General features: G+C 35.5%; 1 protein-coding gene across 1 annotated transcript in view; it reads left to right on the plus strand.

The window, feature by feature from the left end:
- The first annotated feature begins 1,793 nt into the window (after window positions 1-1,793).
- The window catches only part of LOC106051810 (uncharacterized), a 33,994-nt gene continuing 20,452 nt past the window's right edge, over window positions 1,794-15,335 (plus strand). Inside the window, exons 1-2 of the mRNA XM_056021650.1 lie at window positions 1,794-1,963; window positions 11,046-11,169. Coding sequence (XP_055877625.1) covers window positions 1,933-1,963; window positions 11,046-11,169 — 155 coding nt within the window. The 5' untranslated portion in view covers window positions 1,794-1,932. The remainder of the gene's footprint in view (window positions 1,964-11,045; window positions 11,170-15,335) is intronic.

Here is a 15,335-nt window from a genome sequence, read left to right on the forward strand (position 1 = left end):
AACGGTTATAGAGGCACTTACTTAGTGTGAAAAGCGCTTGCTACGTCCTAGTAAGTTCACAAAAAACAACAACACTAATTTTATATAAATATACCATGACCCATTATCTACAGGGCCGGATTTAAGAATGTGGAGGTTCGGGGCCGGATTTAAGTATGTGGAGGTTTCGGGGCCGGATTTAAGAATGTGGAGGTTCGGGGCCGGATTTAAGTATGTGGAGGTTCGGGGCCGGATTTAAGTATGTGGAGGTTCGGGGCCGGATTTAAGAATGTGGGGGTTCGGGGCCGGATTTTTGTGGAGGCCCCTACACTTTTTCAAAAGTTTTAATTAAAATTCACTTATGAATAAAAATACTTATATCTAAAAACATGCAGGCTTTGTGACGTGATTAGTGTAAGACTTGATTGACTTTGCCGAATAAGCAAGCTTTACTTTGTCTTTGAGCTTTTTAAACTCTGACTTCACAAGAATGTTACACATTGCACCAGTGTCGATACGAAAAATTAATGCTTTGCCATGCAAGAGTAGTTTTACAGTCTTCAACGACATTGATCTTCTCAATTTTTGTCCTTTTTATCCTGGCTACTTGCAGTGCTAATATGTACAATATTTTCATCACTATGGCTTTTTCTGCACATTTGAAACCAGTGGTTTTTCTTTTTGCAGACATTGCTTGTGGTTCCTATTGCTGGATATTTTCCCTTTTCGTGGTTCTTGCCGCATTTACTACATAATTTATTTGAGTTGTCTTTAACTTTAGACTTCTGCTTGAGTACATTGTGTGACTGTCTCTTGATTGCTAGAACTTCTTGGCCCCTAAACATTTTCAATAGGCTTTGCGACATCTCATATTGTTGTCCTATTTCTAAAGCCTTGCTTAGAGTCAACTTCTGTCCCTGATCTTACTTATACCTATTCGTGTATGACTCCACTAATGATCAAATCAATAAGTATATCATCTGGATCATCATAATTACAGTCCATAATGAGAAGCGTTAGGTCTTTAACAAAATTATCAAAACTTTCTCCTTCTTCCTGCTTTCTCTGATGTGCTCTAAATCTAGACACTGTTATTTTGTCTTGCCCTTTTGTAGTCTTCTATTTTCTTTAATAGCAATTGCGGATCTCCCTCTTCACTATCATTAATATTTAGAGTTTTGTAAACTTCACGACCCTATTGATCTATCCACATTCCCGGCCATCCGGCTTTTTGTTTAGTATCCGCCAAACAAGGGAAAGAAATAGTACTGACTAAAGGGGTGATATAAGCTGAATTAGTCCTCTTTACATAAGGTAATCATCTGAGGCCTTAGTGAACACAAACATGAAATAGAAACAATAAAAAACTATAAAATCTCTCATGTGGTTACCGCGCGTGCTTAAGAATCTTGAGAGGCTTTAGTCCACATGTTCAGGTCGTTTCCTTTAAAAAAATAAAATAAATAAAAGCGCAAGCGATCACCCAGATACCCCATTCTTTCTCCTCATACCACTTTCCAACTGGTCCGGATCATAGCGTATTGAGAACAGTAACTAAAACATGAAATTGCGCTAATCAAAAACAATTGGTAAAAAATATTTCTAATGGTACAGATTTATTATTGTTGGTCTAGTTCTATTGACTGATCCAAACTAATTGAAAGGCCTACACTTAATATTAGCTTTTTTTTTTAAAGTATTTTTTTTTTATTTTAGAAAGAGAAGTTGAGAACTGCTGAATGAGATTAATGAGAACTTGAACTTATCATAGTTAAGATAAATCTTAGGGGGGAGTCGGGGGAGATAATTTTTTTAAATCTCTTCTAGAGATTAGTCAAATATAATCCACGTCTGAATCGGGATCATCCTATTTTGTGAAGAAAAAAAAAGTATTTAAAATTACTTTTTTTTTATTTGTAACACTTTCAAGAGCTGAAGTTTTGTTTCCCAACAATGAGGTCTACTCTACTTCTAACGATATTTGGTGAGTACATAAGTTTAAAATAGTTTAAGAAATAAAAATACAATACTATGCATAAAAATTGTACTGGGTCTGCAAAGCAAGAGGGAATACTGCATTCCTCATTAATCTTCGGACTCGAAGGCAAGCCTTATTATTAAGAATCTCATTTTTTTCATACATTAAAAAGAAACGTTCTTTCTTTTATGTCGTTGCGATATAATAATAATAAAAGCGAATGTTTGCGAAGTGTCTCCAAGCCGCAAAGCATCTTGTTATATCTAAATAGTTTTTTTTTCCTTAAATGAAAAGTAATTATTTGATATTTACTTACAACCCACCTGATACAATTGTATGTAGTGAAATGTAGTGCCGGATTTTAGCAAGTGGAGGCCAAACTTAAATATGTAATTAATAAAAGGCTACTTCAGTGGCGTTACTAAGGGGGCGCTGTCCGCAATTGGGGGGTGACACCCAAGTGAAAAAAATGCAATTTGCAATAACTAACAATTTTAAAAAGTGAGTGTCAATGGCTAAATATTGGAATATGTAATTTACAATTAAATAAATATATCTATGTACATTTTATTTAAGTTTCGGCTAAACATTTTTTAGTTTTTTAAATTAAATTGATTCAAAATGTCCAAAACATAACATCATACTTTATATCACAAACAAAAAGTGAAGGTTACTGTCAGCTGTATACCAGCTGCATGAACACTGCTTTGATTTTTTAAATATTTTTTTCGAATCTATTTTATAGAAATTATTGAAGTTGTAGCTACTAGATAAACACTGTTTATCAAATGACGACATTCTTCAGGCATAATATGTTAAAAAAAATCTCACATGCCATTAATATAAATTCCACAGAATTGGAAAGTAACTAAGTGGCAATTGAGATTTCTTAAGACGATGATGTAATGTCAGAATTTGACTGTAAAAGAAGCTCTAGACAAGATAAAGGAAATGTTACAATGAGTCAGCCGATTGATATTGACTTCAATATTTTAGGGATTGTTCTTCTTATATTCTTATCTTATATAATACAGACGTTACTTCAAAAAAGAAGATGATTACGTCCTACGCGTCATGCATTTAGTCATGCATATTAACCAATGACTTAAATTCTGCCAAGTCACTGCTTTTCCTGGCTAGCTCAGGCAACCCATTCCATGCTCTAATAGCACTAGGGAAGAAGGAGTATTTGTACAAATTTGTCCTAGCATATGGGACGAGGAATGTGCCTTTATATTTGTGTCTTTCTGAGTATTTTATTAAATTTTGTTTTTGTATTTGAAGATTATGGTTCAGTGTTTTATGTATTATTGCTACTTTACTTTTGAGCCTTCTGTCCTGAAGGCTTTCTAAATTTAGTGATTTTACTAAAGGTGTTACTCTAGTCAAATGTGAATATTCGTTTGTTATGAATCGCACTGCTCTATTTTGTGTCTGTTCTAGTTTCTTAATGTTTTCTTGAGTTGAGGGGTCCCAAACAGAGGATGCATATTCTATTATTGGCCTAACCAAGGTTAAATAACATTTTAGTTTTATGTTCTTATTTGATTTATAGAAATTTCTTTTAATAAATCCTAATGCTTTGTTTGATTTTTTTGTAGTTTCATCAATATGTGGATTCCATGACAGTTTTTCATTTATTATAATATGGCATGTGCTTAATTCACATGATTTATGAAGAACATTATCCAGAACTTAAGGAAAAGTATGCCAGTTTTCGAAAGAATGGTTCTATAAAAGACTTATTAACTGGAATGAATTAGTCACTTAATAGCAAACCAATTTTTTTAGCTTTTCTTGTAACTATTTTCATCCAATTCTGTAGAAATGAAATAGAAATTTGTTACGTAATTTAAGAGGTAGCGGAAATAAAGTCTAAAATTGGAATATTAAAAGAAAATTCACCTGGATTGTTTTTATAAAATCAGTACATTTTGAGATCAAATTAACGATGTGTCTTAACTGAATAAAGAATTTCTTTGATATGATGGAAATGTAAACAAAATCCATTACTGCAAGTACATCTAAAATGTTGAAAAATTTATAGACGTTTTAGGCACACCTGACATAGCAGACACTGATCAGATTCAGAAATTATAAGATTTTAAGGGAGAAAAAAAGTTGATGAGATAAACTTAATAACTTAAAATGTAAAGAAATGTGTGAGCTTCACTGTATGATGTGTCCAGCTCATGGATATGAAAATGCAGCTACTATGTCTGGAACCATGGAGGAGTACAGACAATTTTAAGAAGCAACAGAAAAGCTATTTAATAGATGTGTAAAACATTCATTTCATTTATGTGGTCAACATTTTTATTAGAAAATACTTCTTGCCTAAATATTTTTTGTACTATTGAAAGAATATTTTCGTTGTGAGATTATAGCCACTAGAGGCGAGTTTTAAGATCTATTGAAAGATGTTTATCATTTTACCGTCTTTGCTTTATTAGTTTTGTTGTTAAGAAAATGTACTAGAAGGCCAAAGATACACAATAGTACCTTTAAACCTTTGACAAAGTGGTGACCAATTAAACCTTTTCTTAACCTAAAGCATAACACGTTAGCTCAAAGTGGTATTGAAAAGCTCTTTTTAAAAAAAAAAAAAAAAAAAAAAAAAAAAAAAAAAAGGTGTGATTTAATAAAAAAAAAAAAACAAGAAGAAAATGTCAGGCGAGCAATCAAAAGATGTCGGGCTCACTAACCAAGTTCCCCTTTTAAACCTTGCGATCTATAGGGCAGATGATGTAAAGGTCATCTGTTTCTATGGCTCACAGTTAACGAGGTTGTCATGTGGCCAGCACAACCAAAAACCGCCTTTACTTTTCCCCAACTAATATCAGACACCCAATAAAGCTGAGGGAACTCAGAGGTGCATAAAGAACCCGAAATTAAAAATCCCAGCCTTCACCTGGATTCGCACCCGGGACCCCTGGTTCAGAAGACAAGCGCTTAACCACTCAGACACCTCTCAACTCTATCCAATTCGTTTTTTAATGCTAGAAGCAATCATTGATGAAGCAGATAAACCAAAAAGTCTTTATTTCAACAACTGACGAAGTATCGTAGATTTAAGTGTCAAAATTTTTAGCGTATTTGATGAATCTCAAAAATAAGACATTTTAACAGATAGACCATGATTGAGAAGAAATCTAAAGGCTCCAAACTTTTCTTGAAGAAACTAAAATTTGACAGTACACGATTCATGTGCCACTAAGACCTTAAAGAATATCTCTGAATCATTTAAGAAAGCCATAAACTATTTCTTACTATCTCCGTATATTTGACGTCATATAAAATATTTATAAAAAAAAAAAATAAAGTTAAGAAATATTTTATATCGACTTTAATTTTTATTGATTAGTTTTAAAATGAGAAATCCAGAAAAAAACAACATTTTTTGTAATTGTAAGGCCGCATTGTTGCAAAATTGAACTCTAGATACATTGTAATAGATGGAATTCTAAAATAGAATCGATACTCCTTTTATAGTTATTTAACAATTCGTTAAGGATGGTATATTTAAAGTATATGTATTATGGCTTAACGAAAAAAACAGGAATTTGGGAGGGGGTGGCACCCTGAGGGGACCGCACCTGATGACACACACTCTAGTGACGCCACTGCTACTAAAACCTCTAAAAGTATGTGATATATCTGAAGAAATAGAGTACTTGAGTTGTACATTTCATTTGATGGCCTTCATTTTGCTATAATTAATATGTAAATAATATCAACTCACTCTCTCCGTCTGTCTGTGCATCTGTCTCCGACACCCAATCTAGGATCAAGCTGAAATTTAGCACAATTATTTCTTTTACCTGACAACACAGGGATCAATAATAAAAAAGTTAATCAATTTAGTTAATAAACTATTGGTAATAAATTAATTTGTATCTCAAACAAGGGAAAGAAATACTACCTGACTGAAGTGGTGGTATAAGCTGAATTAGTCCCCTTTATAGATTGTCGTTTGAAACAGTGGCGTAGCTAGAAATTTGCCATCATTTGTGGGCCCGGGGAAGGGGGGAGCTTGACCTTTTAAGGGCCCCTGCATTATGACATGAGATAACTGCATAATATCTAATGTAAAAAAAAAATAACTTCGAACACTCATTTGGGGTTCATAAGATCATCTTCGTGAAAGTAAGATTTCTTGTCAAGAACCTATTATTGTCGCATAAAAGTCATCAATGTAACTTTATATAAGTCTATAAAATAAATGTAACGTTATCTGGATTTACAAAATCTATGTCTCTAGAATCTGTAGATCTATTCTTTCTTCGCCGCTCAGGAGAATTTCGACTATTCTGATGCAAGAAACCCGAGAAGAATTACATTTAACGTTAGACTCATTATAATATTATTATATATATGTATAGTTAATTTAATAATTAGATCTACAGATCTAGTCTATAACTTTAACCTAAAATGAGACATCTCCTACTGAAATATTTTAATTTTTGAAACACTGCTATTTAATATCATTTTACTTGTTTAATTTTCAAACATGGATTAAAAAAACTCAATGAAAATACATCTTTTTTTTTTTGCCACTCGATTCATAAATTAACTTGCTTCAATCCCCCCCCCCCATATATACAAAGGACCTCTCTTAAGAAGCATCGGTGCGCCCAGCATTTTGAGAAACGCTATGATTTCCGTCGCGCCATACACATAAAATAAAAAACAACAACACCTTCTTGAGCCCCACCATATAGTCTCTTAGATCTAGTCAAACGATTTACTGCAACAAGTCACACATGCCATCTGTTACATACTAATGGGGATTGATTCTAAAAGAGCACCCCATTCAACATAACAAAATGTTGATCAATTAATTTACCTGTTAGCGGGTGTAGCTAGAAATATTCAATTAGAATTATAGCGAGATTTAGGTATTTTAGATCAACAGATCAGTGTGTGATGGCACGTTCGTCCAGAGGTAGGCCTACATTAGTCCCTACTTATACTGCCTATGTTATAAAGTATAATCTCCAGGTATACGATTAAACTCTGTGTGGCATTTTACGTCTCGAGAGACGATCTTTTCCCTATGCAACTTCTTATGTGGCTAAAGAGGCCAATCTTTGATACACAGCTGCAGTTGCAGATTGGGCATATGAAATCACCAGGCGCCGTTGCATTTTCACCCTTCTTTCTGCTTCTGTTGTGTATGACATCTGCAATCCGAGACCCTTCCTTTATGCTCTCTCTCCATGTGGATCTATCCAGTGCTACTTTTTCCCAGCTGCTAGTGTCGATTTTAAATAGCTTCATGTCGCGTTTGCATACATCTGTATACCGTAAGAGTTGGCGACCAGCGGCTCTCCTGCCTTCAATAAGATCGCCATATAGGGTGTCTTGTGGAAGTCAACCTACTGGCATTCTGCGAACGTGGCCAAGCCAGACAAGGCGTCTGCTGCTGATAACAGAGAGGATGTCCTGCACCCTGCTCTTCGTAGCTCTTCCTCATTGGTTATCTTATCTTGCCACTTTATTTTAAAGATCCGCCTTAATCATCGGAGGTGGAAGATATTCAGCTTTTTTTCCTGCCATAAGTAGGTTGACCATGTTTCACTTCCGTATAGCAAAGTGCTCATCACACAGGTCCGATAGACTAAGGCTTTAGTATTGTTAGTCATCAATATGTTGTCCCACACTTTTTTCTGCAACCGTGACATGGTGCCCATTGCTTTGGCTATTTTATTGTTGATGTCTTTATCCAGTAGAGCATCGTTGGATATGATGGAGCCAAGAAAGCAAAAGTGATCAACAATTTCAAGTGGTTGGCAATTAATGTTTATTTGAGGTGAGGTATTAGTGTTTTGGACAAGTATCTTGGTCTTGCTTTGACTAATATTTAAGCCGAACTTCTGGCAAGCGGCAGATAGTTTGTCAACCAGGGTCTGAAGCTGGATATCAGAGTCAGCTACAATAGCTGCATCATCAGCATACAGGAGTTCTCTGATAAGTATCCTCCTAACCTTGTTTTTTGTATGGAGAAACACACCTTCGTTGATGTCGTTGTAGGCTCAATGTAGTAGACAAGAGAAGAATATGCCAAACAGAGTAGGTGCGAGCACACATCCCTGCTTGACACCACTGCTAACCTCAAAAGGTGCTGATTGGGCTCCATTGAATTTGACAGTACATTTCGTTTCCTCATGAAAGCACTCAATGAACTTCAGTAGTTTGGGAGGGCAACCTATTTTCCTTAGGAGTTTGAAAAGGCCAGAGGAGATTATAGAGTTCATGGAGCAGGAGTGATTCGTTGACCTTAACTACTTCCACTGGGATACCATCACTCCCTGGGGATTTTCTATTTTTCATGCAGTTAATTGCTTGTTTGAGATCACCAAGGCGAGATTTAGGTATTTTAGATCAACAGATCAGTGTGTGCTGGCACGTTCGTCCAGAGGTACATTGGTCCCTACATGTACTGCCTAGGTTATAAAGTATAATCTCCAGGTATACAATTAAACTAATGTATGCAAAACAAGACTTAAGAAAATCGCAGGTAAACATATATATATAAGTTTATTTACATGAGTAAAATAATTATGTAAGTAAATGGCCATCAACTCACAGGCCTACTCCACAGAAAATGAACAAAAGATACACATTCAAAAATAGTATGGCACACAGCCCTAGTCATGTAATATATACACTATCGTCACATTCTGGGAATCACACATCAGTGTAGAAAAAAAAAGGTCACAGGTCTCAGGTCAACACATGACCACTTTTGGCCACTCCGGGGATACAGGCTTCAGGCTGACACATCCCTTTTTAGCCAAAGAAAAAAACACAAAACAAACGGTACCCCGTCAAAATAGCGCCGACAAAATAGCGCCGACAAAATAGCGCGGACAAAATAGCGCAGAAAAAAAAATATTTTAGTCATTTTGAAAGAAATACTTTAGATATCGTAAAATATGAATAGAGCCATATATTTTGTTTGTTTTAATGTTATCATAATTTGTCAGTCATTTTGCAGGAAACACTTTAGATATCTTAAAACATAAATAAGCAGAAATCTTAATAATGTCAAATGAATAATTTAAAAATATAGCATTTATTTACATTATAAAAGTGTACTTAAAAAAACAAGTAAAGATGCTTGTCAAGAGGAAGGCAAGGTTTCTATTCTTGTCTCATGAAGGGGTGTGCTTGGGAGAGACGGGAAATGGATTCAGGACTACAATCCAAATTGACACTCCTAAACTTTGATGTCTATGTAATGGTATTAGACAAAGACGGAAAGGAAATAGCAAAGTTAATGATTGAGTTGGTCGGTCACTGCCTGAGATTAAACAAACGTTTGGCGAGATTAGAAATGTGATCGCCATCTTTCCATCATTTCAATCAATGAATGATATAAACTTTAAAGTACTCTTGTTCTATGCAAGTATGGCATAATTTCAATCTCAGATCTATTAATATTGAAAAAGATAGAGACATCAACAAAAATGATGTCCAGGACATTAAATTACTAAAAATCATTTACTTTTATACATGTCATATATAAGTCGGCGCTATTTTGTCTTGCGCTATTTTGTCGGGAAATTTCGCGCTATTTTGTCCGCGCTGTTTTGTCCGCGCTATTTTGTCCGCGCTATTTTGTCGGGAAATTTCGCGCTATTTTGTCCGCGCTGTTTTGTCCGCGCTATTTTGTCCGCGCTATTTTGTCGGCGCTATTTTCTCCGCGCTATTTTGTCGGCGCTATTTTGACGGGTCACCAAAACAAACAAAAGGGTCATGATGAATTATAAGCTTCAGGGAAACCTATGAGCCTACAAGCTTCATAGAATCCCAGCTATAGACATCCGTTCAGTAAAGCCTATTTGATGATTCAATACAGGTTGAATCCCTCACAGACAAGGCTACAACAATATGTCACGTTTAGGAGTACCCCATGATGCATAACATCAGGGTTAAAATATTGTTACGAATCTCACTATCCAGGCTCTCTGCAAACTGCACCATACACCACCAACTTAAAGAACTTGACAACTCAGGGCTCCAAAGTAACGTAACACTTTAATGGTTGAATAAATAACAGCCAATACTGTACAATTGGCAGCACGTAACACAAGACTGTACAAATATCTCTTCGATAACACCGTTCCGCCGTATCAACTCTTGCACTGGCCTCTCCGTCTCGTTCCGGGCTTGCACTGGGTTCAATAGTTCAGGACTGACTTCACACACTAGGCTCGTTGTGTCGGACTCGATCGCAGACCAAGATCAAGACGCCAGTCGTCTCAACTGTACTTTACAGTACTCCGCACTGAACCGTCGTAATGCTCCGTACAGAACCACACCGCTGAACTGTGCTGTAGTCGACCGGACTGTAGTGAACCGGGCTCTGAACCCCTGCCGTGAACCCGCTTTCTGAACCTTGCTGTATTGAGCCCCTTTTCTCGACCGTCTTGACTGCGCAACCTCCGCTCTTATATAGGGTCCCTACTGGCCTTCTCGAACCGGACAGAACGCCCCTCGACGTTTCTAGGTGGTCAGATGACTATAACTCTCGTGACGCTCCTGAGCTCTGTTCACATCGGCGATCCTTCCCGAACTGTCCTGTTGACCCTCGACTCGGCTGACAGTCGTAACTCGTCACGCTTGACCGCTCGTCTAGCGCTGGCCTGGGGCGATTTGCGTCGGCTGACTACACTTACACCACTACCCCCATCTGTGCCACCACCAGGTTTATAACAATATACTGCCTGGAAATCATTTGAGGCTATATCTACTAATTAATACATTATATAAAATACAATAATGACTAAAGATATACTTAGTCCAAAGATCTCCAGAGCAGGGCACATTTCTCACGAGTACCCCAAGACACACGACCACTAACAGAAAAAAATACAATTTCACAACACAGGTCCAGTGGTCAAGCTAGTAATTCAGGAGCAAGTAAAAATTAAACACGGTCTACATGCCTTATATAAACTTCGTAAGGGGAATCACTCCTATAATCAAAATTACTAAAAAAAAATGTTATTCCCCATTATGTCACACCACCATCCATATATCTTAAAGAGATTAGAGAACTTTTTTTCTCTCTACGTTTCAGCTGTGGTCTGTGTAACATACATTCAGTGTCAAGACTGTTCTGCTGTTAATGCTTGTATTGGAAATGATTTCAGAGAGAAAATTGGACGGAAATCGCAAGTGGCAGATTTTCCATCAGTCTGCATGTAAGCTAAGTGTTTTTGTTTTAAAATAGGCCTATTATATAGATCTATATGTAACCGGCAAATTGATAAATGCAAGGCGTTTTTAGGCAAAGTACGAAATGATTCGATAGGCTTTTTATGAAATAACTAGTTCTGCGTCAGGCAGAATAGAAAAGTCTTATTCAGATAATTATAAAGTATCACGGGTAATAAAAGATCTTGAAGGATCGTTAATAATCTTTGATGATGATGAGCTTGACTATCAGTTTCTTGTTAGTTGATCTTTGTCGAATTGTCAGGAGTGCTGAGATCTTATAACCGTGATGCCGAGGATTCTATATCTCTAGATCTAAATGTTATCAAGTACAGAAACTTTAAATTAGAACTTGGAATCACAAAAGGTATGATACAGTATTTACAATAGTAAACTGTAATTAAATAAACTTGAGCATCACATGTAAAATCCTAGAACACATAATATGTAGCAACATCATAAACCACTTAGACAAACATAATGTCCTTACTCCATACCAACACGGTTTTAGGAAATATAGATCATGTGAAACACAACTAAAAGGACTAATTGATGATTTATCAAAAGGTTTAGATAACAGTGAGCAAATAGATGCTATCTTACTAGATTTTTCCAAAGCTTTTGACAAAGTTCACCACCATAGTTTGCATAAAAAATTAAAATATTTCGGCATTAATGGTCCATTGCATCAGTGGATTAAAGATTTTGTAATAGGGAGAGAACAAACTGTAATAATAAATGGCTCTAAATCAACACCGATAAAAGTAAACTCATGTGTACCTCAAGGAACAGTCTTAGGTCCACTACTATTTTTAATTTACATAAACGATTTACCAAATTGCATTAGTTCAGGAGCAAAAAAAAAACAGATTATTCGCAGATGGTTGCATAATATATAGAACAATAAAAACAACACTAGATGCAGATATTTTACAAGAGAATTAGATGAATTACAGAAATGGGAATTAAATTGGAACATGTCTTCCCACCTATAAATAAAAAAAGAACATAAAACTAAAATGTTATTTAACCTTGGTTAGACCAAAAATAGAATATGCATCCTCTGTTTTGGACCCCTCAACTCAAAAAAACATTAAGAAACTAGAACAGACACAAAAATGTTTGTTTTTGTTTTATTTCGGATGTTCCTTCAGAGTTGAAGATAGTTTACTTCCTAGTCCAAACCTCCCGCAGGACGACGGGGGATAGGAGCAGGCAGGGTTGGAACCCGGGACCATCGATAAATCCAAACGACTAGGCAGCCATCCAAAATACAAACGAATATTCACATTTGACTAGAGTAACACCTTTAGTAAAATCACTAAATTTTGAAAGCCTTCAGGATAGAAGACTCAAAAGTAAAGTAGCAGTTATACATAAAACACTGAACCATAATCTTCAAATACAAAAACAAAATTTAATAAAATACTCAGAAAGACACAAAGATAAAGGCACATTCCTCGTTCATTATGCTAGGACAAATTTGTACAAATGCTCCTTCTTCCCTAGTGCTATTAGAGCATGGAATGGGTTGCCTGAGCTAGCCAGGAAAACCAGTGACTTGGCAGAATTTAAGTCATTGGTTAATATGCATGACTTAATGCATGATGCGTAGGACGTAATCATCTTCTTTTTTGAAGTTACGTCGGCAGTTTCCTTGCATCAAGCTGTTGGAGAAACTTTCTGAATCAACAACTGAAAGAATGGATACTAGAAGCAATGCACAGAATCTTCTTCATGTAGTGGAAAATTATGAATTTTTTGCTTATCTGTATAAACATACAAAAGTCTGTACTGCACATGCGAAAGCTGCTGAAGAAATTAAAATCCTTTCATGCTTTCTGCAAAATGATGAGAGACTGATCACTCAATCCATCGAAAGAGCAAAAGAAGGTAGTGAATGCTATGGATTTCCTGCAATCAAAACAACCAGAAGAAAGAAAAGACTTGATGGGGAGTTGAGTTCTGATGTGGGACTGTCAATAGAACTGCAATTCAAACGTGTTGCAACAGAAGTGCTGGACAGACTTCATATGGAGATGAAAGATATATTTCAAAGGCTGGAAAACCATGTGGACACCTTTGGGGTTCTTCTTGAACCAAGACACCTCTTGAAGTCTATGGATGATGACATGCTGATGAAAAACTGTGCTACTTTTTCTGTTTGATGAAATACAGGCAAATCGCTTGTTCAATGATGTTATTGATGCACGAGCATTTTTTATCAATAAACCAGTGCCACAATCACCAATTGACATATTGAGGAAGCTGGCTTCATATGGTAAGGATGTGTGCTCAAACCTTGCAACATCCATTTGAATACTGCTAACTCAGGCCACTTTAATTGCGTCATGTGAGAGATAATTCTCAAAGCTCAAGTTAATAAATGACAATGACACAAAATAGGCTTAGCATGGCTTTAATGTCAGTGGAGTCACAAATACTAGACACAATTGATGTAGATGATGACCTCTGACCTTTGTTGCACAGAAAGCACGACGTGTTAATTTTACTGATAAACTTTACCAATTTGAATGTAGGGTTATATATTTATTAAGTACATTATCTCATGGCATGATGTCGAATGTCAAAATGCAAGGGGCCCCCAAAGAGGTAAATCCCCCCAAGCCCCAAGATACCTAGCTACGCCCCTGCAATATCTAATCAAGTGGTACCTTTTTAGTATCTGTATTTGCTTTGATTATAGAATAGACTTATTTTCTTTTGCCTTTTATACAACACATTAAGAAACATCTTTTGTATCAACTTTTTACCTAGTACAATTACATTGCACAAAGCATGCCAACTTAGACAGTCGTAATTAAACAAACTCCACACTTAAAAGAACAAGACTAAATTATTTAGATTACTGGCAAATAGAAATATTATATTATTAATAAAGTACTTTCCATATGCTAGAACAAATTTGTACAAATTCTACTTCTTCCCTAGTGCTATTAGAGCATGGAATGGGTTGCCTGAGAAAGCCAGGAAAACCAGTGACTTGGCAGAATTTAAGTCATTGTTTAATATGCATGACTGAATGCATGACGTGTAGGACGTAATCATCTTCATTTTTGAAGTAACTTCTTTATTATATAAGATAAGAAGATGAATAAACACTTTGCCTAAAGCAATTGTTGGCATTCTATACAATGCCTAAGCAAAGTAGGAAATGGAGAAATTATTTCTCACTTTTCTACGACGTTTCAAGTATTTCAGGCATAGGCATCTAGGCATTCTATAGAATGCTGGATTTTGCACTTTGCCGGTAACATATATTATATCTATGTGACATTCTTCAATACAAAGTAACATATTATGAACTTATGCTTGTATGTAGATCTAGATCTAGATATATCGGTTAAAAATGTCATAATGTTCTTTTTTTAAAAAAAATGAGCAGAGTTAAAAGATAGTTTGTGTGGAAACACAAACTCAGAATAGGTCCTCTAAGTGGTCCACTCATAACATTAACAAGGTCCGGGTCTCAATATTTTCAATTAAAAGTCTATGATCTGCAAAATATCAACAACCATAACCCTATACATTTAAGGTATTGAAAGTGTTGCCCATAATATTGTTTTTGTTAGGTCGACTGATGACATGATACCACAGAGGCACAGAATGGAAATATATTAATGTTGTTACTATTATATTGGTTGCTTTAAAAAAATGAAAAGAAGTAGCCATTGCAAATCATTGCATGATGTCGGCTTTTTATTTTTTCTAGTTTATGAAACCCAAACAGATTACAAAAAAAAGTAATTGTAATAGTGACTATTTCCTTTTGAAGGCCACTGAAAGGAGATTTAAAAAAAAAGTGAAATATACAAATAAAATGAAGCAGATCTTTATATATCTAAGTAATCAAAAGTTGTAAATGAAACAAGAAAGCTTAGATGTAGATCTAGGTCAAAGTGGCACATATCCGATTTTTAAGCAGTAAATAATATAGGCCAAATAGTGATTTTTTTTTTGGTTCATACAAATTGATCCCTCCAGTAGAAAACTGATCACAGCTATTAAAAAAGGTAGCTTTTTAAAAGCACAAAACTATTGACTACAAAACCAGTCTAATGAAAATCTAGATCTGTATGTCTCATCATGGATCTTCTAATTAATAAAGAAATACTGCAGTATTCAATTTACA

The sequence above is a fragment of the Biomphalaria glabrata genome, chromosome 2 (assembly GCF_947242115.1).
Source record: "Biomphalaria glabrata chromosome 2, xgBioGlab47.1, whole genome shotgun sequence".
Classification (NCBI taxonomy): Eukaryota; Metazoa; Mollusca; class Gastropoda; family Planorbidae; genus Biomphalaria; species Biomphalaria glabrata.